The 25,741-nt window shown below is 41.4% G+C and overlaps 1 protein-coding gene across 15 annotated transcripts in view; it reads right to left on the bottom strand.

The window, feature by feature from the left end:
* Positions 1 to 5,732: 5,732 nt before the first annotated feature.
* Positions 5,733 to 25,741, bottom strand: part of LOC101941963 (phosphatidylinositol 3,4,5-trisphosphate 3-phosphatase TPTE2) — a 76,565-nt gene continuing 56,556 nt past the window's right edge. For 8 of the 15 annotated variants that reach the window (XM_042842760.2, XM_042842764.2, XM_042842759.2 and 5 more), the window contains 14 exons: positions 24,843 to 24,962; positions 20,475 to 20,574; positions 18,251 to 18,314; positions 17,210 to 17,274; positions 16,090 to 16,150; positions 15,070 to 15,151; positions 14,889 to 14,977; positions 13,184 to 13,245; positions 11,697 to 11,777; positions 10,623 to 10,728; positions 9,668 to 9,765; positions 9,086 to 9,181; positions 8,375 to 8,445; positions 5,733 to 6,000 (listed from right to left, as the gene is read on the bottom strand). In XM_042842760.2, coding sequence (XP_042698694.2) covers positions 5,898 to 6,000; positions 8,375 to 8,445; positions 9,086 to 9,181; positions 9,668 to 9,765; positions 10,623 to 10,728; positions 11,697 to 11,777; positions 13,184 to 13,245; positions 14,889 to 14,977; positions 15,070 to 15,151; positions 16,090 to 16,150; positions 17,210 to 17,274; positions 18,251 to 18,314; positions 20,475 to 20,574; positions 24,843 to 24,962 — 1,198 coding nt within the window. In that variant the 3' untranslated portion in view covers positions 5,733 to 5,897. Of the gene's footprint in view, positions 6,001 to 7,103; positions 7,130 to 8,312; positions 8,446 to 9,085; positions 9,182 to 9,667; positions 9,766 to 10,622; positions 10,729 to 11,696; positions 11,778 to 13,183; positions 13,246 to 14,888; positions 14,978 to 15,069; positions 15,152 to 16,089; positions 16,151 to 17,209; positions 17,275 to 18,250; positions 18,315 to 20,474; positions 20,575 to 24,842; positions 24,963 to 25,741 lie in introns of all 15 variants that reach the window. The other 7 variants (XM_065581271.1, XM_065581270.1, XM_065581273.1 and 4 more) reach the window with 2 other exon arrangements.

Below are 25,741 nucleotides of genomic sequence, written 5' to 3'. Positions count from 1 at the left end.
GCATAGGAGCTGGAGAAGGGACATGTCACTGCTTCCAAGAGCCACTTGAGGTAAGCGCTGCTCAGCGCCTACCTCCCTTGAGTGTCTCCCCAACCCCCTGCCCCAGCCCTAATCCCCCCCTCCTCTTCAATCCCAGGCCAGAGCACCCTCCTGCACCCCAAACCTCTCATCCCTAGCCCCACCCCACTCCCCCTCCTGCCCTCTGAACCCCTCAGTCCCAGCCCAGAGCATCCTCCTACACCCCAAACTCATTCCAAGCCCTATCCCAGAGCCTGCACCCCTTCCCACACACCAACCCCAATTTTGTGAGCATTCATGGTCCACCATACAATTTCTATTCCCTGATGTGGCCGTTGGGCCAAAAAGGTTGCCCACCCCTGTTATAGCCTATCTTAGTGATAGTGCTGCTTCTTAGTGGGGGATGAGTGTTTACCAGTGCAAGGCATTCCTTCCTCTCCTCTGGTCCTAGGCATAGTTCAGGCAAGTCTTCCCTTTGCACCCTCTCACAAGAAAGAGCACCATGGGAAGTAAAGTGAAGCTTTTATTTTATTTTTTTTATTTAAAATACTGTTATGCTCTGATGTAACAAAAGATAGTTCAGTGGTACTTAGTCAGTTAATCTCTTGCATAGTACATATAGGAATAATGTCAAACCATAAAAATGGTACAAAGGTTACAAGATATGTCAAATCTTTTACATTTTAATTTGAAAAAATAGTAATAGTACTGCAGGGCAAGTGCTGAAAGCTGGGTTGGTAGAGTCTAGGTTAATTGTCTAGCAGTTGGAAGAATGAAAATAGGATTTAATTCAGTGTCAGTAATAATTGTCTTGTATTGTTTTTTTTTTAAACTTCAGCTGTATTTGCAATACTTGATGTAAATCAAGCCCTGAGTGTAGCAGAAGCAGGATTTTCAAAAACTTTACTACAGTCAAGTTACTGAAGTTGACACTAAGCTATTTCAAAGCATATTTTCAGTTGGCCTAATACAAAATCATGCACTACCACTTACATTTAACAGTATGAATACTGCAGCTGTTTCAACTCTGTACCTGTATTTAGTCATACATAATTCCTTTGGTCTTCATCTTCCTGAATATTCTAGCAGTAGTGTTGCCAACTATTCATGGAAATAAAATTAGATTAATTTTACAAATGCTCATAGTGGAGACCTGGTTACGTTACTTATGCAGTCAGTGAAACAAATATACTCAAGAGCCATGTGTCTAATCCATACAGCTCAAATTAAAAACTTAGTGACAAATCCTTAGTCTACCTGTGGGTTTCTAGTGAATAATTGAGAAAAATGTTTTCTAGGATAAATTTAAGTAGAGGCAAAGACTTGTGAAGTTTCCCAGCTCTTCTACAATTCAGTTAAACTAATAAGGCAAAAATACCCTTAAACATCTGTGCAGTGCTCATGCTTAGTTTAATTTGGGTGAACATGATATGAGAGAATGTACACTGGCTGGTAAGGAAAGTCATATCTGGAAGGTAGTTGTCCCCCTATTACAAGTAGTCCTTGTGTCACTGGCACTAGGGACAAAGTTGATTTCATTTTAAAAGTGAATTACAAGTTTGTCAAAATAAGCACAGTTTGAGTTAACATCCATAGATGAACACCACTTAAGTAGATTTTAAAATATTAAGAGCAGAGATTAGTAGAATATACTGCAGCTAGGTTAAATTTCAGTTATATAAGGCAGTTTTACTTTCAAAGTAGCCAACAAGTGTTTTAGTTCTATTTACTATTGGTGTTTTCAGGAGAAGAACCTGTTACAAAAACCGTTTCTCTCTTCTGGGTAGGAAAGATTCAGAAGCAGTTGGACATTCTACAAGGTACTTTAAGCTGTGAGTGAAACCAGATTCTGAAGCCTTAGTAAAGTGAAAGACTACTCTTGGCTTGTAATACTGACAGACTGCTACCCTTCCCTCCTTTCTCCCCCCCTACACACATTCCTTTTTAAAGCACCTCTAACATTGATGATTGTATGCACAGTTTGGGTTTCAGGCATGGCTGGGAGGCACTTTAAGTGTGTCTTCCAGATGGTGGTGGTCTTTGACAATTTTACTTGCTACTTCCATTTTCAGTAAGTATTAAAAGCTGCTTTTCAAATTGAAAAAAAAATATGATCTACTCTTTTGACCAAAACAGTAGTTACCTATCTTAAGTATGGCTTCCCTGGATTCTAGACAAGCCAGAGCCTTACATGTAGCAAATTGTAAAGTCATTTAAATAACCATTATACTACTAAGCTTCATGTAGCACCCACCACTGCAGCCTGATTTGAGAAAGCTCAAATAATCCTCAACTTTGTGAAGTAACTAGAAATGGCATCACTGAGCACTGTCTGCATCTGACTGCTACGTCAAGTTTGTTCACTTTGCGGGTAAAGATGGCTTATTGCAATTGCCAGCATGGTAAAGTCAGCTGAGATTGGAAGTCAGGTAGGTTTGGCTCCTGCACCACTGAGGAGATTCTGCAGGCTAGCTTTTCCACTTGGCTCTCTGTGAGACTTCAGTGTATTTGTACAGGCAAGAGGGCTATGCCCTTCCTCAAATTAATAGAGCTCAACTCACTTTCCAATCACTATATGGGTTCTATAGTGTTACAGGAGTCTGAACACCACCAACATTAGCAGTTATGACAGCAAGTGTTAAAAGTAGTTTAGTCTAGTCACTGTTCAAAGTAGAGCTGCCCTGCAAGACAAACAGTGGAGTTAGACCGTCATCCTTAGTACAGATCTAACTACCAACAACCACCTAGTACTACATTTTCTATATTATGTCTTTGACTTCATGACATACTAAGGCCTAAGAGGTTTTATAGTTGTGGGGTGTCTGCAGAGAACTTCTGAAAGTGTTTTTCCCCTTTCTCAAAAAAAACCCTGTCACAATTTAACATGTAGAAGCTACAGCTACCTCATTGCCCACAAGATCCAACTAGTGGCTGAATGTGACTTTTGAGTTATAAATGTGAATAAAGTTCTTTGAAGTTAATTGCAGTGTGGTGAGTTATTGCTCAAGGGTACAGGAAAGTATTGGAGAACACAAATGATTCCTTTTACTCCTACATGTAGCCAAGATCATTCTGGCTGGCACTACACCTAGAACAGTTTAGCATAAGCTGTGATCACAAAATCAGATTAGAGAAGAATCCATTTCCCTGGGTGGTAAGTGTCAGACTACTAAGAATCTAAACCACATTAGTTCTAGAGTTTATGAAAGCAGATTTATCCCCTAGAGTGCTGTTATGTCCAGTGTTCTTGCACTAATGAAGCCCCCTGCCTTGAATCTGTAGGCATTCTGCTGCTGTAGGCCTTCCATAAACCCTGTCTTCCAATACTTATAAAATAGTTTAATCACTGAAGTGCCCAGGGGAAAATGAGATTAGGTTGAGAGAAGTGCCCCTTGCTGAGTCTACCTAGCTGGATTTCACACCTGTCCTTCCAAAAGCTCTGCAGCTGTACCCAGCCCTACTGCCTGAGTCACAGTATCAAAGACTGCTGCCATGCAAAAAGATCAGCACTACCATTAAGTCTTAGAACTTGCATTTCTGTACCATATACAGAAATTTAAAAGCCAAATTAACTGATGTCAAGGAAATCTGAGGCCTCCATAGCCTTACTTCCACTTGAGAAAAATTCCATAAAGGGCTGTTAGTTGAGGTTGTCCCCAGACAGCTGTTTCTCTCACAATAGCTTAGTGGTCATTTCTTTACAGGATTATGTCCTTCAACTCCAACAGCACCTATATTTTACTTCTAAGCATCGCTGGTGGAATGCACACCACAAGCAAGCACAAAATTAGGTTCCACAGGTGGCTTCAGGGAAAGGTGTCCTAGATGAACTTGCATTTTGGTGCCCCTGTGGGCACAGCACCCCCCCTGCATTGCCCCTGGCCCCTTTGGGCACCCCAGGTTTCTCCCTTCACCCCTAACTCCAGCACTGTACCCCATTTGTCCCTAACCCCTTCACCCCCTCCTGCACCCCTAGCCCCTCTACTGCCCTCCACCCCCATTGGGAAACTGACCTGGATGCAGAGTGGCAGGCACTGCTCCTCCCTATTCCCCCAGGGGGGCAGGGGGAGGAGAAGCAACATCAGGGCTGTCTGGAGCCAGGTCACTTTTACCACCTGGTTTGAGTAAGGGCAGGGCAGGGCAGTCGCTCCTGATGCTTGCTTCACAGCACAGCCCAGGTAGGGAAAGTGACCTACACAGAGCATGCATTATTGCTCTTTGTGCACATGCACACACACACCCCCACCCTGGGGGGGCACAGAAGAATGTTGGGGTGGTGGGCAGTATCTGTCCATCACTGCTTCTTTTCTCCTCCCCCCCAAAAAAATGGGAGGAAACCAGGAAAAATCTGGGTGCTCCGTGCCAGCCAGGAGCAGTTTGACTATACACCAGCAGCACACACCTCTGTGCTGCCAAATGGTGCCCCGGGGAGTTGCCTGGGTGGCCCACCCCTAAGGCAGATCCTGTTAGGTTCTAATCTGGACATTGGTAGCCTTGGACAGCTCACTCAGCCTCTGCTTCAGTTTTCCCAACGAAAGGGATATTTGCATCACAGGATTAGTATCCATAGGCACTTTGAATGCTATCAAAAGCTTTCTTCAGATTTCAGCTCCAATGGCACATGGTTAAAAAATGCTTCACCTACAAGGCCCATATTGCTATGGGCTCAACTGACTGAGTTAGATACAATAAGCATCACATGAAAACCAGTCTTCAGCCTGAAGGCTTATTAGCTCAGAGAGCATAAAGCCGACACCCAAATGAAGTGAGGACTGATGCAGCAAGCTTTGTAGAGGCACACAAGCAGCTCTTGAGCAGGGGAATGAGAATGTGTGTTTAGTTAAAGAATTAGCTAAAAATGAAAGCAGGGAGTGTCTCAAACCTGAAAAGGATGGAAGCTTTTTGAACCCTTCAAACCCCAAAATCCAATACCATCAAAAACAAGTAAGTTACTGTCCAAGAGAGTTTGGATCTCTCTCCCTGTCAGAGGGGAAGTGAGAGGTGTTTGAAAGAGCTTGGTCTCACTAGTTACATTTAACCAGCACAGCCAGAGTTGACTTATTCCTTGTCATATCTAACCTGTCTTTGCCCTACCAGCTCCTTGGGGCCTGTGCCAGCTAGAGAAGCCACCTTGCTCCGGGGATTGACTTGGCTTGAGACAGTTCAGATTTAGTTTTTCTATCAGCACATAGTGCAGTAGTTGCTAGCTCATTATTTGGTGGGAAAGAATGTATTTGAAATCCAGTGTCCCCCTCTCCCCCTTAAGTTGTGAGGGCCCTTGTTCATTTTGTCATGTGTTCTAGTTAAAACCCTGCAGAGATCAGTTCAACAGCTTTGGGTTTTCCTTTATTAGAGAGGCTGTTTTCCAGCCATTTGTAGGGGACAACATTCTCATGTTTTTGCAGGGTTCCTTAGCTATAAGGATAACATTGAGCTTTTATATCTAAGAGCGAGCGAGCGTGCGCGTGTGTAAGAAAGACTGGACATTTGTAAAGCAGTATGCATGCATAGGGTAGTGTATAGTTTGAACTCTGGATTTTGTTTTTAATTCAAATGTGGATACTGTAAAAAAAGATTAAGAGGATGTGGAATGTGTTCAGATCAAGAAATTCAGTTTTGGTATTATGCATAGTACAAGTGTGTTTAACGCATTAAATTCTTCAGAGAATGCCACACTAAGAAACTTTACATGATGACAGTGCATACAAGTGGTATTTTTCCTTGTTTCAACATTTAATTTTGAGATACTGTATCTCCATACAAATATACCAAGAATTACATGAAGAAGACTCTCAGAAGATGCCACCATATTGGGGAAGACCAAACATGATTCTTTGAGGGAAACCAATTCTTTCTAAACAAAAGCTGACAACTTCTCATTATGGTTCTACAAAGTTCAACTCCACAGCAAACGTCTCCCTGTAGATTTTCCACATTTTGGATTTATGAGGGTTATCCAACTCATTTCTAGGAAGGTAAAGCCTGGAAAATAGAATTGTCATCTGTTTAGTTATTCTACAGTTCAAACATGCTGCCCTCTTATGTATGGTATGAAAGCAGGCTTGAAAAGCAAGTGAAACATGAGAGCTAAGAACATGTTTCATATTTTGAATATTTTTGGCTAACCAAATGCATTACACCATTTTGACAAACATACATTCCATGGTTAAGACAGGTGAGCTAGAAAACCAAGCCCAGCCATAAAGTGAACTATATAAACAATTCTATTAGAAAAGGTGACTGCTTTATGGCTGGTGCTTCACGACAAGCACCAGCCACATTTGGAGATAAAGTGGTACCAATTTTAAGTTCAGAGCCAAAAATTTTGCCCAAGTATTTTGCTTTTTGGTGATTACTAAAAAATTGATACAATAAAATTTAGCTCCTCCAGTGTCACAAGAAAACTCCCATCAGCAGCTGCAGATACATGCTTTATCTCAAATTTGGAAGAGCTCTATGGGACAGTGACTTTAGGATATTTGAGGATTTGAACCTCATTTGAAAGAGCATGAGTGTTTCTCTTGCCTCACCCATGCAGTGTTAAATCCAAACTAAGTCTTCAGCTCGGTTTCTGCAGCCATGATAATTTTTAGCTTTTGATTTAAAATCGAGCCATGAAAGGAATTTAAAAATCCTTTTAACCAGGATCATATAGCCTTATGATATCAACTCTTTTCATGGCTGACAATCCCTCAAGGACACATCAGAGGCTTCCTTCCCACTGTTGTGTTTCACTAAACTCTTTACTGAAGAGTGCCAAACAAGCATTTGTTTAGCTGGACAGTCAACATTACACTGCAAGTGCAATCTCTACTGCCAGAAATCCCGGATTGGTGACAGCACTAAGATTTAAGCACACACAGGCATTTCACACCAGTGTACCAGAAGGAAGGAAGAGCATGCCTTCCCCAGCCAAGAGAAAGGTGTTCTGGTAGGTGTCTAAATCTCCTCAAGTACTTCAGGTAGCTCAAGACACAACTGGAGGAGCATACCTCAGTGGGTTTTATGGCATCTTTAATGTAGAGACAATACAAAGCACAGATTTAGGGCTATTGCCCATGAAATATTTGGATTTTTTTTCTTACCATTACACATTTCAGCTCACTTCACTCTTCACAAAAGAAAGAGGAAAAAAGGGAGCACCATTATTAAATACTTTAAAATCTGTTAACAGTAATGTATTGCCTATTGAGGATATTGCCTAGTGCAGCTATTGTTCTGAGCATCTGTCATGTTTAAGAATCATGAGTGTATATGTGGCCCAGATGCAAGTGCTGGTGGTCATCAGCTTCCACATGCAGGGAATGGTGCCAACAGTCTTTCCAAAGCCTTCACTCCCAAGTTTGCAAACATGGTGGCAAATTGTAAGTTGTCCTTAAGCCTCTGATAGTGCTCACTAGAGACCTTGCCTAAGTTAGAAGCATTTGCCAAGAGCATGCTAAGGCTCCCATATACTGATGCTATAGAAGTATGAAGACAAGGTCCCCACTCTATCATGTGAGAGGATTAAGGCAAGCAGCAACAAAATGAGTTAAAATTTGTTTTGAATTTTATTTTAGGCAACTAAACATTCAGCTTCAATACTTAGTAAGGTGAAATGTTACAAAGATCAGTTTCCTGGATTTGCAGGAGACTTCGCCTATGCTATTTAGAGTAAGGCTCTCTTCAGATCTGTCTAGTGCACCTTACATTAGGCAAACAAAATGTTGAGAGTTTGTTCCCAAGTCATCGTTTAAGGCCAAACACTACAAGTTTCCAACTTATTGCACTGTTATTACCTACCTACCTTACTAAGGGTTAAACTCTAAGGCAGCGGTCCCCAAACTTTTGAAGGTTGCACTCCCCCCCCTTACCCATCTGCAGGTCCCTGCCCCCTGGGACTGGGAACAGGGCCACAGCTTGGGGTGGGGGCATGCAGCCAAGGGTAAGGGGGCTGGGAGCAGGACCAAGGCCAACAGCTGGGCCATGATGGGGGCTGACAGCTGAGCCCGCGACCAGGTGCAGCTCCACTCCCAGCCTTGCCCCTAGCCTTGTTCCCAGCCTGGGAACAGAGCCACAGGTGAGACTGGGGGCTGGCACAGAGCTGGGAACAGGACTGTAGGGTGCTCCTTCCTTGCCTTCTGTGGAGGCTGGCCCAGGCCCTGATGTGTTCTCCTTCCTCCTCCGGATGTTCCTCCACACCCCCTAGGAGGGGCACCCCACAGTTTGGGGACCTCTGCTCAAAGGTTTTGAAGTAGATGTTGCATTTTTCCAGATGTTAATAGATTTAAAGAGAATCCTAAAGATTTGCTCACCCATTGAAAATTGTAGCATTATGGACCTGCCACTCTGGTTGTCCTGTTGTAATACATCTTACCTGTTATTTTCTATAAAAGAGGTATTGAACCAGAAGAAGAACGGGCAGTCATCATAGCCTTTTGGAAGATCCTAGGAGAAGCAAAATTGTGTTTAGGACATTTCTTATATATTTGCCTTTAAAAAAAAAGTTTAGTACAGCACAGATTGCTCCTTGGCAGAACAGGCAGGAACTAGTATAGTTAGAATCACACAACCCTGAAAACTTGATGAGGAGCTGCTGTTTGCCCACACCAAAACAATCTCACATAATTGACTTTAGCTGGAATTTTATAGTAGGGTCAATGAAAGAGGATGCAGGTGTATGTGTCACCTTCATTACACTGAAGAAGCAAGCAACAAATGAGAAGCAATTCCTGCTCTTGTTGTAACTTTGAGCATGTGCCCCCTGGCCTTGAGAGTAAAATTAGGAGCTACAGTACAGTCTGAGGTTACTTTGTCTGAAGTTACTTTGTTATATGTCACAGTACAAGGTCATGGAGAGAGAAGAGAGAAGCAGTCACGCACTTGTACTCAAACATTTGCAAGTACTTGCTATGAAGTGTCTACCTTCATAAGAGGAAATACTTTTGAATCAAGGCTAGACTTGTCCTACACACTGAGTTTTCACATTGATGCCAATGATGTACAATACCAACAGATGCATACGTATCCTACATCTCAGAGTTGGAAGTGTACCTGAAGAATGCAGTCTTTATTCCACTATACTTACAGTTCGTGATTCAAATCGGACTTTCACATCACCGCTTATAACAGGACAGTCTTCCAAGCCAATTACTGCAAAGTCATTTTCAGCATCAAAAAATAACTGAAGAAAAAAAGAACTGTTTGAAATAACTGTTTTCAAACTGAAAAAATGCACACAATCTAGCAGTGCCAATTAAGTGTTCCATTACTAAGTTACAGTGGCTCAGATGACAATACCCAATTACTTATGGTTAAAGGTTCTACAGTAAAAATAAGGAAAAATGATTGACTGTTGCCCTCCTGTTGCCAAGGTACTCAGTTTTACTAACTGATCTAGAGTTTGACCTTTAGTTTCCTGAGAAATCCACATTCCTTTTGTCCTGTGAAAAACTTGGGAGCACCAAGTTACATGAAGATGTGCAGGAAATAAGACTGAAGTGTTCTATTCCTAGTATTGGTAAATTCCCTTATTAGAAAGGGAGAAATTTCTTACATCAATATTTTCCCACAAAAACCAACAGATGTAATGATTTAGTAAAATGTGCTCAAGTTCAGTATTGAAGACATTTTAGTCAGACACCTTTATTAGAGCCATTAGAGTTCTTACCCTACAGTTTTCTTGAGTGGCACAAACACAATGGAATACAACTTTCTTTTTCACAATTATCTGAACTTTAAGATCACTTCCATTGCCTTTTCCAACTCCTAGAAGGAATCAAAGTTACATTATGTAAGGGTTTATCTTTACATTATAGAGCTGGAACAATAAGCAGTTAAATGGAACAGGATACATCAACCCCATGCACTGTGCTATAATGATAGCAAATTCACTTCTGTATTAAAGTAGTTTTTATGTGGAACTTTCTGGAAGACAGTAGAAAAGAGGTATAAGTAGGCATAAGAGAATCATGCTTTGAAAAGTATCTATATGAATTTGTTGATGGGTCCCTGATAAACAACCCTGGAGAGCAATTCCTCTAGCCACAGAATAGACATGGAGCAGCAGCAGCAAAGTAAGGTGCCTCATGGGTGGGCACTTGAACTTTAGTCCTTGGCTTCTCTGCCAAGGCTGTTCAGATATCAGACTCAGAAGCACCCTTGAAAGCATTTGATCCATGCCAGATATATCACGGTCACTTATCTGCTGAAGAATTCTAGCCCCTGAATGCATGCACCTCACAGTCCTCCTCCCCATTCTAATGCCAGTTGGAGGGAATTAGCCATCACTGAAAGAGTCAGGCAGAAAGAACTCATTTAAAAGGGGCACAGTCACAGAAGGTGTTCATTTCGCCTGCAACTGAGTTACAAAGAACTTGAGTTTACATTTATATAGAATTTCATTATGTTTTACCTGGCTTCCATGGAACAGCAAAGCATCTCACCACTGAAGTTTTTTTTTTTTTTTTTTTTTACTTATTCTAGTAATTCTGACCCCAGTAAGGGGTCTATAGTGCACTCAATATATATCTGTATGAATACAGCGTTGAAATAAGTGACCTGGAAAACATTCCAAAACCAGAAAAAAAGACTAAAGTGTCCACATAATTTGTATTCCTGCTTACCATTAATAGAGTAGATTTTGATGTTCTTTATTTTGAGTTGTCTCTCTGGTGGGAGTTTCAAGTTATACTTGTTCTTCAGGATCTCATAATACCCAACATACCTACTCTGCAATGCAAAATAAAGCTGTTATGTTAAATATGGTCCTCAACACATTTGGTGCATATAGACTCCGTTGCTTTCAGTGACCGATAAGTGAGAAGTGGCAAACTGAGCTAATGGACAGAAATTTACACAATTTTAATCCCATTTTTGCCATAGGTTTGCTCTCCGTGGCCTTGGGGAAGTAGCAGTCTGTGCCAGTTTCCACCCACTCCCATCCATAAAATAGTATTAACACTTGTCCAACAGAAGCCTTGTTAAAGGGATGTTGAGTAGTTGGTCAGCAGTCTTCTGATGGAAAGTGCCCTCTTCTCAGAAATCTGAGTTTGAAACAACAGCTTACTGTCTGCCCTTCTAGAGGCCCTTATCAATTTCACTCACTTTTTGCCTGATTCAAAGTAAATGAAGTTGACAAGGGCCTTCCTTCCAGGTGGGAAGCTGGAAGGCAAAAAACTTCCATTTCCATTTGTCCAAAATGGTATTTTTCCTTGAAATCCCTTCCCACTTAAAAAAAAAAAAAGCTGTTTTGACTTTGTTTTGTTCAGCAAAAAAATAAAAATAAAATTCAAAAACATGAATTTTGCAGAAAGTTATTTGTTTTCCAGCTAGCTCTAGTTCTGAGCATTATTTGTTCAACACATGGTTAACATTAAATGCTAGGTATTGAACTTTTATTTAAGTCTCTCTGCCTCTTTTCTTCCCCCCGCCCCGCCAAGCACATTTGTTGGAGCTACAGAAGGGAAGTTTCCACAAAGAGGAGGGCCAGCTAGTAGAGGGAAGTCATTAAATTCCTAAAAAGCACATTACCCAGACGTATGGCACAGAAGTTTGGAAGTTCTCAACTGAACTGTGGAAAATACTTCAATTCTGGTTCTTCCATCCATTACATTTAAAACAATTGCACAGTGGATTTTTAGGTGCTTTTTTGGTCTAACTCACCCTCCACAATCGCCTCACTTTGTTTAGGCTCTTACCTGGGATGGTGTTTCAACTCCTTGAAATTTGGAACTTGTACTTTTATCAGTTCTCCTCTCCCCAAAATAGTCCAAGCTCTCCTACATATAAGAGAGTCAGTTTCAAATGAAGCAACAGGACAAATTTTTCAACTGGCTCACAGTGAAGTTTGTGCTATTATATAATAATGAAGACTAAAACAGAAAAATATCAGATATGAACAGTGGTAAGAGGTTTGAAAGAGTTCAAACCAATGCTGGAGAGCAGCTTCTTTGGAAGCTAGAGTGAGTCGGTACTAGAAACACGAGGATTAGTCAATCCCTATTGTGACAGAGAATGCTTCCAGGTGGACAAGAATTTGCTAGTCAGAAAATGACAGTATTTAAGCGGTTTTACTAAAACATCCATCAGAAGTTTAGAAAACCCAGACCTTGTTAGAAACTCCTTTTTATTCCCAATCTGTCTCCATCACCCTCAAATAAAAACCTTACACTCCAGAAAAGTACCACAGATGTGGTTCCAGGAACCAAGATCAATCAGCGCACAATTTTTGAAAGAAAAAAATAAAATAAAACCCCACAATTTGCAAGTATCGGGGGGAGCTGTGTTAGTCTGTATCCACAAAAACAGCAAGGAGTCTGGTGGCACCTTAAAGGCTAACATTTATTTGGGCATAAGCTTTCATGGGAAAAAGACACTTCTACCCACGAAAGCTTATGCCCAAATAAATCTGCTAGCCTTTAAGGTGCCACCAGACCCCACAATTTGCAGACATTCAAGCTAATATTGGAGAGAAGTCTGTAAAACTACCTTGTAGAAGAGACACTTAACCCAGTACATCAATTTTGATGATCCTCATACAGATGCAGGTGATTCATACATATAGCATTTTTGCTATCCATGCAGTAGGGCCACAAATCTAGCTATGCTGCATTACAGCAGCAGATGACCTGCTTTTAATTATGAGAATTGCCACTCTTATAGGTATAGTTCATCTTCAAAAATGGCAAGTTCTAAAGGGAGGTGTGCTTCCACCCTCCACACAGGTGCATGGTAATAGGGATACATGGGTCATTTTAAGATTTGATACTAAACTTTGAGGAGGCCTTGCTTTAGAGTAAGATTAGCAGCTTAAATTCTTAGTTATAATGGTTTTAAAGTGAGAGTTTTTTTTGTAAAGTCATTTTAACAGCTTAATCAAAAGCTTCCATGGCTAGTGGTATCTCAGCATAATCCAGTCAGACTCTTCCCATTCTTCCTGGCTGCCATTTTCCATCCCTTCAAATTATGAACCACCACCACATTTGGCAAAGCCTTTTAAAAGTGACTTACGTTCTCCATGGAGAAAGAGGCATGTGTTTTGTAAAGGGCCTCTCCCTAGTCAATACACATGGTCTACTCAGAAGATGCCTCATCTGTCTGAGGCCTAACAAGTTGGGTTTTTTTTTAAAAAAAATTATTTTTTAAAATTAATCTCAAATGGCTAATATTGATTTTTCCCTCATACCTTTGCACTCTCAAACTGGTCACTGTCAATGAGCCAAGTACAAACCATTGTTCCAGTCCTGCCTGTATTAGAAAAAAAAAAAAAAAAAAAAAAGACAGACTACAGGTATATCACAGTATTTTGAGATATACATGATAGTCAACATGCAAGATTAAAATTTTAACTCTAAACAGAGGCCACATACATATATAGAGTAGAAACTAGAGTACAATCTTAGACAGGATTCAACACTGCTGAATTAAAAGAAGATGTGCTTTTGCAAAGCAGTTTCTACAGGTTTGTATTTTCCTAGTTCCTCTAATGATTCCTTTGAGAAGAATGTCCCCCCCAATAATTCCTCTCTGCAGCTTTACCATGAACTACAGCAAGATGATCAGTACTTTTCAGACCCCCGTGTTTAAATTTGAGATGGTGCCAAATATACCTCAAAACCCCAGAATTACACAGTCATTCTATAGAGTTACTGAGGGTTACCTTCTGCACAGGGATGTCCTGACAAAGGGAGAACTGCCACATGAAGTAGGCACATATGTCAAAGCACTGAAGCCAACATTTTCAAAAGCAGCTGTCTGATTTTCAGAGTGCCAAGCACCCAGCAGCTCACTGATTTCAATGAAAGCTATTAGATGCTCAGTTGTTTTTGACAAGTTTATCCTCTTAGGTGCCTAAAATTAGGCACATGCTTTTGAACAATTTTAGTCTAAAGTTATACGAGAGACATTCAAGTGCAGGATGCCAATAGACAAGAGACCTTCAATATGCAAACTTATTAAAACAAAAAATTGGATGTAGGAAGCACGTAGCTAGCAGCAGACTGGGAACTGGTACAGAGTTTTCCAAAAAAGTGCCCTAACTGCTTAAGTCACTTTTGAAAATAGTACTTGTGTGCTGGGAGCATAGGTGCTGCCGTATCTCCTGGCTTGAAGTGGATTCCATTATATCCAGGGTTTACAGTTTGGTTCAATGGCTCTCAGCACCCCTGCTATACACATTGTTCCAGCACCCTTGACTGGGAACAAAGGCATATTTAGGCCTCACAGAAGCCTGCTTTGGATTTTAAGAGCCTGGCCTGATAAACAGTTCTGCTTATGCTGCTAAATGTTATGTTTAAGAAACTGCAGAATTGTATTTGTGAGAAGAAAAGAAAGTAACCAGAAAGCTGGGGAGGGAGGAGGGGAGAAAAAAAAAAAAAAGACTGGTGTGAACTAACAAAACCTGTACTGATGGGGGAGGAGTGGTAACATTGAAATGAGAGACTAACACATGGATAGGATAACATAAGAGTAATAAGTTTGTTACAAAGGCAAGTTGAAGCTGTATTGTCCAGCACTAGAGGTGACTGATGAGATTGATTACTTACAAGTGGGAAGCTCATTAGGACAATCACTTGCTGAGTGTTTTGCTTTAATAAATGTGTTAGACCCATCCGTTGAGTAAATGAATCTCAATCCAACATTAGATGCTTTTGAAAATTTTATCCATTGTAAAGGGTTTTTGAGCACCTCTGATAAAGTAATTATTAACATGCTTGTTATTTGTCTGGATAGAAATCTGAACTATCCCATGGTCAAATTATACTTGCATCAGAATCTGAAATTTAGGCAGGTAAGACATTAATGCATTTTAAAAGTTTAAGTGTCACACCATTTTAACTATGATACTATGTTTTCCAATCCCTTCTTTGCTACAGTACTTATTCTCTTACCCTTGCCTCCTTTACAGTGAATTGCTATGATGTTCTTTTCATCCTTTTTCATCCACTCACGCACATTGGCAGTAAATTTCAGCATGTCCCTAGACAAAAGCACATGAATTACAGCATAGTCAGAGCTTATTTTATACCTAGTATTGTTGTTGAGCTGCAGGAACCCTAGCATATGACTTACTTTAGGCTGGGGACATTGTGGTCATCAATAAAGACTCTCTCCACCCTGTAATGGAAGTACACAGGGTCATAACCTTTTTCACCTACAAAAAACGAAACTTCAGATTAACACTAGTTTAGAGTTCTGGTAAGTACAGTTATGCCAATAGAGGTAATTTAAGTCAAGCTATTTTCTCTGCCTATGTTTTGAAGATGTTGTAATAGCAGCTCAGACTATCTACTGGAGTCTTACAGTGCTACTAAATGAATAGATTCATGATTCAATTTAAGCAGATCTGGATCAGGCTTAACTTTGAAGGCCAGCTTCCTATTTTGTGTCTGCAATTTTGCACACTCAGTTCATTGTGGGGCCAAAGGACTCCCACCACCTGCCATCAGTTGCAACAGTGATTTGTGGGGGTAATAAGTGGGAGGCCAGTTTTCAAAGTCATGACCCTCTGAGCTTGATCTTCTCTATTTTTAACTGGTTGACTGAATCAATGTTGGTTCTCATGATCTGATTGTCCATAATCCGCCTTTGGCCAAGCCAATAAGGTTGAGGGTTATTTCCATTGGTTTTTTTGGATGCAATCCTGTTTATTTGCAAAGAATGCACAAAGTCCTGTTTCCCTGAACACAGGAGGAACAAACAATGGGAGGCAGTTGCCCCTCTCACAATTCCAAGTCTGCCATTCTAGCCAGCACTCTGCCCAAAGTGCTCTCACAGCCACCCTACCTGTGCTTTTTGTTACTGTATCCTAGTTCCATGGTTTTTGGCTGTTTCTGACTCAGTGCTGTATGCTGAGACAAGCCCTCAGATACATAGCACCAGCAGTTAATTGCCAGCTGCCACTTTCATTTGCAGTCCCTAATGGGATGTTTTCCATTGCTTTGGCTATCACTAAATGAAGGGGCATTTAACTGTTCCCTCATTTAGCCTGAAAGAAAGAAGGCTATTATGCCAGTCAGCTTCAATGACATCTGTGATGCACTTTGTGAGAACCACCCAAACTCCAGCATAACAATAGCTACACATACTTACTGCAAAGGTTATAGATTGTATAGTGGTCTTTATGTTTTGTATCCAAGAATCTTGCAACTTCCTTAAGGAAATAAGACATAAGAAATGGTTATTTCTTAACTCCAAACATCTGCTCTCTTTTCAAATATACACACACGTTATTCTTCATTTCCACTGCCACTTAAACATTATACTGCCCTTACTGGAGAAGCTGGCTATATTCACAGTAGACCATGAGAAAAGAAATGAGTAGTTCAGGTTCTCATCTAGCTACTAAGCCAGTCTACTACCAGTTTTTATAAATTTAGTTCAGTAAAGTTTAAGTGATCATTTAGTCTTATTCTGTATTTGAGAGCGAAAACAGCCTCTTTTATAAATCACCATGTAACACAGCCTGGGTAGCAAAAAGTGACCTTCTCAGGAAGGCTTTAAATGGATAATGAAAATAGGGTGACTAGATGTCCCGATTTTATCGGAACAGTCCCGATTTTTGCTTATTTGTCCCATGTCCTGACCTACCTTCGGTCAGGACACGAATTGTCCCGATATTTTGCTTCCGTTCACAGGCCCCCCAACTCCATCCCCTCCTTCCCCCATTGGATCCCTCCCCAAATCTCTGCCCTGGCCCCGCCTCTTCCCCAAGCACACCACATTCCTCCTCCTCCACACTCCCTCCCAGGCTTGCGCTGATCAGCTGTATGGCGGTGCAAGTGCTGGAGGGAGGGGGGAGGTGGAGACGGAGCAGAGGCAAGCTAACGGGGAGCTCTGGCGGCCTTTTTTTTCCCCTCCGCCCTCCCCCCTCCGGCATCCTGATATTTCACCTGTGTGATCTGGTCACCCTAAGTGAAAATGAGGGTAACCTCAGGACACTTATGCAACAAATCATGCAGCTAGAGGACAACCCCAAGGACAGGATGGACAGACTGCACCCTTAATTTTTATGCTTGTGTGATCTAGACATAAGCCCACTAAGTACTGGCCTCTGACTGCAAGTTGGTTTCCTGAAGGCCATCAGAGGCTAGTTTAGTCATTCCCAATCTGATCCATATTCAACCTAGCAAAAAAGGATTGGAAGTGGAACAGAAATTCAGTGCTGTTAAGTTTTGAAGTCACATGCATTAGGGATTTTAGGAGATTTTACCTTTATAGGATTCCTATAGAAAGATTGCTTCCCGGATGATGGAAATGACATTGCAATAATACGATCTATGGAGGAAACATTTATAGGTTAAGTCCACAAGAATTGGAAATTAGCAGCGGCGGATGAATCTGAAAGAACTACTATGCACTATCAAAAAAAGTGTAGCTTTGAGAGTGGAAGCACCATTAGTGTTATGAACAATTCGTTACAGGTCACCCCACAAACAAGTAGTCATACTGTATCACCAACAGCAGCTCAGATTTTAAATTTGAATTTTTAATGACAAAGAAGTACATTTTCTGCCCATGTACTGTCTGTATTTTATATGATATTTATCAAATTAACAGCCCTGCAATAATGGATATTCCACCTAGAGGAATATCCTAGCTCTCAATCAGCATTCTCTACACAGCAAGACCTGCTTAGACAATAGATTAGTTTTGTACCTATCCCCCCCCCCCCCCCGAAAGCTGGCACTTATAGGTCTGCAAATAAGTTATTTAATTTTGTTTTCTGTCCGTTAAAAACAAAAGTTTTAATTTTGGTTCAAGTCAACTAAGTAAGAACATTTCAGCAACAAAGAAATTGGAAAAAAATTGAGCTTAAACAAAATGGTCAGTTTGGGCATTTTAAAAACAGAAGTAACAAATTGGGGGATAGATTCACACGAACTGTGGTAATGGGGGCAGGGTGGTGACTATGGCTTGTGGTCAGGGCACTCTCCTGGGATGTGGGTGACCCAGGTTCAAGTTCTTGCTCCACAGCAGGTCTCCCACATCCCAGGAGAGCAGCCTAGTTATACAAGAGGTGTAAGGGGGGGGCACCACAACAACCTCTTCAGTCTTTTTGTAAAAACAGCACCCAAGCCCCTTGTGCATCTAAGAACTGAAATTTTCATTTTCTTCCCTTCAACCGAAACAATTTGCCAAACTTATGAACTCTGTCGGCCCGAATATGCATTTTTGGTGAAAAGCCTTAGCTGAAAAATTTCAGCCAGCTCTAACTTTGGAGTAACCAACAGTTCTCTAAAATTGTACAAACCAGTAACATAAGTAAGGTCCAGGTCAAAGCCATCTTTTGTATAGCGCCTTTTGTTTTCCGAGACCTGTCAGTCAAAAAGATGAATGAATGAGTTAGAAAGGAGACTCAAGGGAACCATAAAGATTAGGGAGTGTCTAGAAGGGGGAGTACTGAAGTAGTCCAGATGGTTACTGTTTCTCCTTGTAACTAAGCGTGAGTGGCAGAGCCTCAATCTTCCCCTATCCACTCCAGGTGGAAGTGTACATAGTTAGGCTATATACATACTATAGAGCAAGGGTTCTCAAACTGGGGGTTGGGACCACTCAGGGGGTCATGAGGTTATTACATGGGGGGGGGGGGTCATGAGCTGTCAGCCTCCACCCTAAACCCCACTTTGCCTCCAGCATTTATAATGGTGTTAATTTATAACACTTGTTTATATATATTTGGGCGGGGGGGGGGGGGGGTTGTGTCGTATTCAGAAGCTTGCTATGTGAAAGGGGCCACCAGTACAATAGTTTGGTAAACACTGCTGTAGAGCTTATGTCAACATAGCCAGCCTGACTCCCTAGTGTAGAGGCAGCATACATCAACAGAAGGAGTTTTTCTGCTGGTGTAGGAACACCACCTCCCCAAAGGCCATTAGCTATGCCACCAAAGACACTTCTGTTGGCATAGTTGCATCTACATTGGGGGTTTTGTCAGCATATCTATGTCACTAGGGTGTGTCCCCAGCCCCAGCCCCCTGACCAACGTAACTACACTAGTACAAGTGTAGATCAAGCTTAAGACTAGCAAGTGGCTCACACTAGGTAACTCAGCAGCAGTCTCACAAATTTAGAAACGAAACTGCATTTTAGTCAGGCTTTGTGCTCAGGAATTATTTCAATACAGTAATCAGTAGCCAGCAATAGCTGTACTGGAGCTGACCTTATCAAGGCCTTATTCTAGTTAGCAGACAATGCACAATGAGACTTGTCTACACGGATCACAGTTGTATGCTGCATCATATTGCTGAATTGTTAGGAGTAGCATTTAACCCAGGATACAATTCTCCACTAGGAGGGGGTGGGTGGGAGCAGTGGGGGAGAAGATCAGCTTTGTTGCATCTTCACCAATTGCTAAATCAGGGCTACTCCCATGTGCAAGTGACACCTTTGAGGGAGAAACACTAGTCAGATCACAAGGGTTACTCTTATCTTATGAAAGGATGCCAGGGAATCCTTTGAACTCCTAGTGGGATGCAATACAGCTCAACTGCACTTTAACATTTTAAGTGAAGTAAGGGACAGATCTCACACACACACTTACTTCCCCTCCGCCCCCCTTATAAGGTCTTGCAGATTTTTTTTTCTATTAACGAGTTTTGATGCCTCGGGTAAACTCTAGCCATATAAATATCTTGGAAATTTCTCAATTAGTCTACATTTGACAGGCAGGATGCCAATGGAGTATTGATTTTGTTCCCTAAAGCCCCAACTTCTGTGTGCATTTCAAATTGACCCTACATTAAGAGTCTGGGGGAGGGGAGAAGAGAAGGAATAGTTTACCAAATACTTTTTATTCAAAGCTATGTCTAAACATGATGAAATGGAGTTTTAATATCAGATGCTACCAGGAAGCTAAAACTTGAAGGCAATTTCTATTCTGTTTATACCTGCAGAAGATGCATTACAATAAAAGCTTTTGCCTCGGATTTTAAATTGTAGCCATTCATTTCTAGATTCACGGGATACAGCAGATTCTCTTTTCTCTGCCCTGCCATGCAAGTTTGCTCAATATAAAATAAAGTCGAGCCAGAAAATGGAAGGACAGAATTGGCTACTTGCATCAGGTAGTCATGGCATCACAGCAGTGCCATCACACTGCTGTAGTGAAACACTGCCGAGTGCAGAAATGGTTCTCAGCTACCCAATGCTCTAACTCAATACCTGTTCCTATCAATCACTAGAACAGATTGCCTTAGTGGAAGAGGCAGAATCCGGTTACTAGTCTGCTGGCCTGCAGTTCTGACTGTTTTAGAATGAGAACTGTGCAGTGTTAGGCATGAGGGGAGGGAAACCAGAGTGCAGAATAAACTAAGACAGAAACAAATGGAAGGGAGGGAAGCAGAAGGAGATGGGAACAAAGTGAAAATTCTTATTACTACCCTTCACTCCTGAAGTCAGTTACTGCTTTAAGAATATAAGGAGAGTTTCAAAACTATAATAGCACATTCAAACCAACTGCTATGAAGCTAACTTACCATCCTCCTGGTCACCTTTTCTAGTTGTTTCTTTTGCGAGGCCAGGCGAAATATTCTTATCAGAATGATAATTCTCAAAGCTCGAAGGACGATAACCATTCTAGCAAAGAGAGGAAGATGTTAGCTTTTCAATGGAATAAAGCTGGACAGAAGATGTAAATTATGTTTTGCCAGAAAGACTGAAATTTTGTTTTGTTCCAAATGAGGATAAAAGCCAACACTACTTTTTTTGAAAAAACAATTTTTAAAATTGTTTTGGGTCAACACATTTTGATTTGATAACTTCAAGGTATTTTATTTTGATTTCAACCTTCCATTTAGTTTTTCTTTTCTTTTTTTAATTCTAACAAAAAAAAGTTGGAATTTTCTATTCCAGAAAGTGTCAACACAGGATATTTAAATAGTCAAAATGCTTTTATGTGCCCCTGTCCAGTGAAATTGTGTCAAACTACAAAATGTTGCAAAATCATGTTATTACAACAAAACTGCATTTTTCTGATGGCAAACTATTTAAATGCAAGTTTTCTGACTGGCCTCACAATGAAGCCAGACAGGAATTCACCTACGGAGATAGTTTTCATTGCTTCACTGCTGTGCATAGAGATGATGCCAGCAAGTATAGTCTCACCCTACCTATCCCTGTAGCAATAGTAAGATCTCCACAATATTAGGCAAGCCATAACACTCCAGATCTTCCTGTTTCCCAGTTTATATCCATGGTATACAAGGTCACTGTACTCATTTGGGTATGTTAATGGCTCTTGGTATTGATCTTGATGTCTTCTCAAGTGTGCACCTTTGGCTCCTTACTCCATGGATGTGTAGCATTTTATGCAAGAAGTTCAGGAAAATGGAGCAGTTCTAGAATCCCAAATGTAACTCATCCATTTGAGGGAAAGAGGATAATGGATATTCTCAGGAGGACGTTTTGAAGTAGTAAGACAATTTTCTCCTGATGCAAGTGGTTTTAGGAAAGCATGTTACTGTTTAGAAGGCTTCCCTTAAGGTATGCCTACTCTGCAATCATGACAGCCCATGTAGCTATACCCAAAGCTAGCCTTCATTGAGCTAGCTTGCTAAAAACAGCAACTTAACCACAGTAAATAGGCTAGCTGCCCAGTTATGTACCTGGGGTCTCAGGCAGGATTGTAGTCAGGCCCTTAGCCCAGGCCACTGCCTGTACTACACTGCCATTTTTAGTGAGTTCAATCAAGGCTAACTCAGGTGTGCCGACACACTGCAATCACACTTCCCAATTGCTGTGTAGACATACCCTAAATGCCATCCCAGGAAATGCCCTGTCCTACATGTGATGAGATTACCTAGAGTACAATCAAAGTACACAGTTGTGTGAAGGACATGAGACTGCTCTATTAATTTATGATTGTCCAATTACAGTAAGGGGTGTGTGCTATTTGACTATAGCGAGTAGTGTCAAAAGGTGCTGGGAGCCTAAAAATCAGGACAGCACAAGACCTTGTCTATAGGAAAAAAGTTTTGCTGGGATAGTTATGTCAGCAAACCCTCTAGTGTAGAGGCAGTTGATATCAGCATAGAACGGCTTTTGCTGGAATAGCTTAAGGTCTTCTATGCCAGCAAGAGGTCTTCTACGCCAACATAAGCTACATCTGCACTAGGGCTTATAGTGGCATAGTTATGTCCATTTAAAAAACCCATACTCAACTGACAGCTATGTCAGAGAGACAAGGTAGGTGAGGTAATATCTTTTATTGGACCATCTTCTGTTTGTGAGCTCTGTGGCTCAAAAGCTTCTCTCACCACTAGAAGGTGGTCAAATAAAAGATATTACCTCACTCACTTTGTCTTGCTCAGATCCTGGGACCAATACAGCTATAGCTAACTGACATAACTATATGTAGTGTAAGTTTTAAGTATAGACCAGCACTAAACAGGTAAAGAGTCTTTCTGGAAGTGGGAGGGTCAGTTAAGGGCTGCTGGGAGAAACAGGTTGACAGAAAGGTTCTGCAAAGAGCCTGAAGATCATAGAGTATCAAGGTTGGAAGGGACCTCAGGAGATCTAGTCCAACTTCCTGCTCAAAGCAGGACCAATCCCCAATTAAATCATCCAACAGATTTTTGCCCCATATCCCTAAACGGCCCCCTCAAGGATTGAACTCTCAATCCTGGGTTTAGCAGGCCAATGCTCAAACCACTGAGCTATCCCTCCCCTCAAGATGGGCCTACCTGGCTAACATGGGGGATTTGGGGGGGGGGGGGGGGGGGGGAGGGGAGAAGAGAAGAGAGAGAGGGGAGAAATAGGAAGCTCTAGGGAGACAGCTACAGAGGGTTTTATTGTTTTAAAATCCTTATTCTTACACTATGCGGTGTTCCTACTGTTAAAACAATACCTTGTTTTAGAAAAGGCTGCATGGTCACTCTGTATATACCACTGGTCACAGCTCCCGAAGGTCAGAACTGCAGATAATGAACCTATGTTGGGCCTGCTGAGGTAATCACTGTTAGTACATAGGGGTCTATAACCCAAGGTCCAGGTCTTAGGTTGTCTATAGCACGGAGCCCATGTTGGTGCAGCTATACTAGTATAGCCCCCAGTGGAAAGGGAAAGAACTTTACATAGGCTCTGTAGTGTGTAGACATGGGCTATGCCAGCATAGCCCACTAGTGTAGATGCAGCATACACCAATGGTTTTTCTGCCACTGCAGGAACATCTCCCCAAACAATGACATTAGCTATGCCAACAGAAGTATTTGGTCAGCAGAGCTGCATCTACACTGGTTTTTTCCGCTGGAATAGCTACATTGGTGGGGTTGGTTTTTCCCCCTGACTAATGTAGCTATGCTTGTATGTTTTAAGACTAGAGCAAGCCCAAGAGTGGGAGAACTGCAGGATTCACCTTGAGAGGTGAAGGCCCAAGCTTGTCACTTGTGAGGTTGCTCTCAGAGACACCCCCATATAGAGGAGAAACACTGCAGCTAGATCTGTAACCATGAGGACTTGTTTGGAGACCATAGGTTGAGATTTTCATAGCCATCCAAGGGATTTGGACACAATTTCTACAAAATTAACAGGAAGTAGGCATTCAATTTCCTTAAAGGAAATTTAAGATGGAGTTAGAAGGTAAACAGTTTACATATCCTGTGAAAGTTTTTGAAATTTCAGAATTTTTCTTGTTCAACCACATTGGGACACGACTGAGTGCTTTTGAAATTTTTGCAGAGAGACCCCTTTATAGCCATTATAGTCAACAGCCCAATGGTTAGGGCACTCATCTGACACACGTGGGACCCATGTTCAAGTCCCTGCGCTGCCTGAGGTGAACAAGACTTGAATCTGCATTTCCCATATCAGAGGCAAATCCCCTAACTACCAAGTCAATTTCTCTGGCCCAATGAGTATTTACTGTATACAAAGTAGAACAGCTCTAGCAGGAGAGTGAGAATCATTTTCTTCCCCTTTCCCACTGAACCCAAGAAACCTTCCCAACAAACGGTTCATTGAAATGACCCTTTCCCACAAATCTGATTTCCACAAATTGTTAGTTTGACAACTTTTCAACAAAAATCCCCTGCCAGCTGTAGCTGGAAGTGCTCTGATTTTTGATGCTGAAGTTTTCAAATCTGCCAAGTATATCACACCACACACATTATTCTAATGACTTTAAAAACTAAAGTCAAAAGCAGCAAGAGTTAATCCTTCCTCCAATCAGTTGTAATTGTAAGTAAGGTTTTCAGTTTAACAACACTAGTTCTGATTTCTGCAGTTTACTTTTAAGACAAATTTTGCTGAGTAAGGCTATGTCTACACTTCTACTGCCTGTACTTGACACTGCTGTATGTGTAGCCACATGCTATGGTGAAAGGCTCCAGCATCAGTGAAAGGCTCCACTGCCTCATCTCCACCAGAGCCTTTAAAAAAAAAATTGCAGTGTAGACCTGGAAGGTACTGCTTGGTTATGTAGAGTATATATCCTGAGGGTCCAGGTATTTAGGGCACTCTACTCACCTAAGCTGTGCCTCAGTCTACACTGCTATACACACGCTAGCTGGGCATGCAGTGTATGTACTCCACATGCCACTGTAAGTGTAGTGTAAAAAATGATTTCTCTCTGGCATTATGCAACACCTGTGATCTCCAAAGCACTCTGACTCCCAGCAAAGAAAGCTTTACAGGGTCCACAGCAAATTTTTCAACACTGCAAAAAAGCCAGGGAAGAAATCAGATAATTTGGGTATAACATTTTATAAACAAAAACATTCAGGTGTTCAGGGTTCTTCCCCTATACTCCCTTCAAAAAGCAGAAGCGCTAGACACTAGCAAGTTTTAGAAGGATTTAGAGAGAAGTGTAAATATTTTGTTTCTAAGCCATTAAATCACACACTTCTTACCTTGGGATCTTGTCTGCACCACTGAAGTCAGAGAAAGAATACACCATATTAATTAACAGGGTGCCCACGACAATCACCGCATCTAAAATGTTCAGTTTGGACTTGAAATAATTGCTGAAGCTGAAATACAAAAGAAGGGAAGCAGAGACAAAATTGGGGGGGGGGGGGAAGATATCTAAAAGTACTATGAGGAGTGCATATTCCATATTGCTACAAAGCATTGCTCATGGATGAATTGGTCCTCAATAGCCTGTTTGTTACTCCATTAGGAGTAAAACAGATTTTTATCAATCCTTTACAAACCTGACTCCACTTAACACCAAGTCACAGACCAGTTTAAAAAGGAAGATTGAAAAGAATTCCCTCCTCCCCTCTTTGTTCAAATCCCAACTTAAACACTCTTCCTATGAAGCCTACCAAAACTAGCCACATACCATGCTGCAGCAGTATACCCAGTGGTACAATTGCAATGCTTTAAATCTCTTCTGGACAGCCAAGGCAGTTTGTATTTGTATTATTTCTGTCCATTTAGGACTATCTTCTGTTATCCTCATGCAGAGTAGCACCAGAGTAATGCCTTTAGAATTAATGGGCCTATTTAAGAACTCTGGTACTACAGCATTTTGCTCTCTACACAGACTGAATTTATTATTTTACTGCAGTAGCACCTAGAAGCCCTAGTCATTGGGTTATGCTCTATTGTGCTACTAACTGTTCAAACAGAACAAAGACAGTCCCAGCCCCAGAGAGCTTAAAGTCATGCTAAGAGTATTCATGAACAGTGCTTCCCAGTTACCGGTACAAGCCAATTAAGAGTGCTAGTCATTGCACATAATGAATGAATTGCCAGTGTTAGGGACCAGCACTGGGAACCTCACAGGACTGATTCTGGTCTCACA

The sequence above is a fragment of the Chrysemys picta genome, chromosome 1 (genome assembly GCF_011386835.1).
Source record: "Chrysemys picta bellii isolate R12L10 chromosome 1, ASM1138683v2, whole genome shotgun sequence".
NCBI lineage: Eukaryota > Metazoa > Chordata > Testudines > Emydidae > Chrysemys > Chrysemys picta.
The sequence above is the reverse complement of the archived record's forward strand: the minus strand, read 5'-3'. Positions and strand labels throughout refer to the sequence as shown.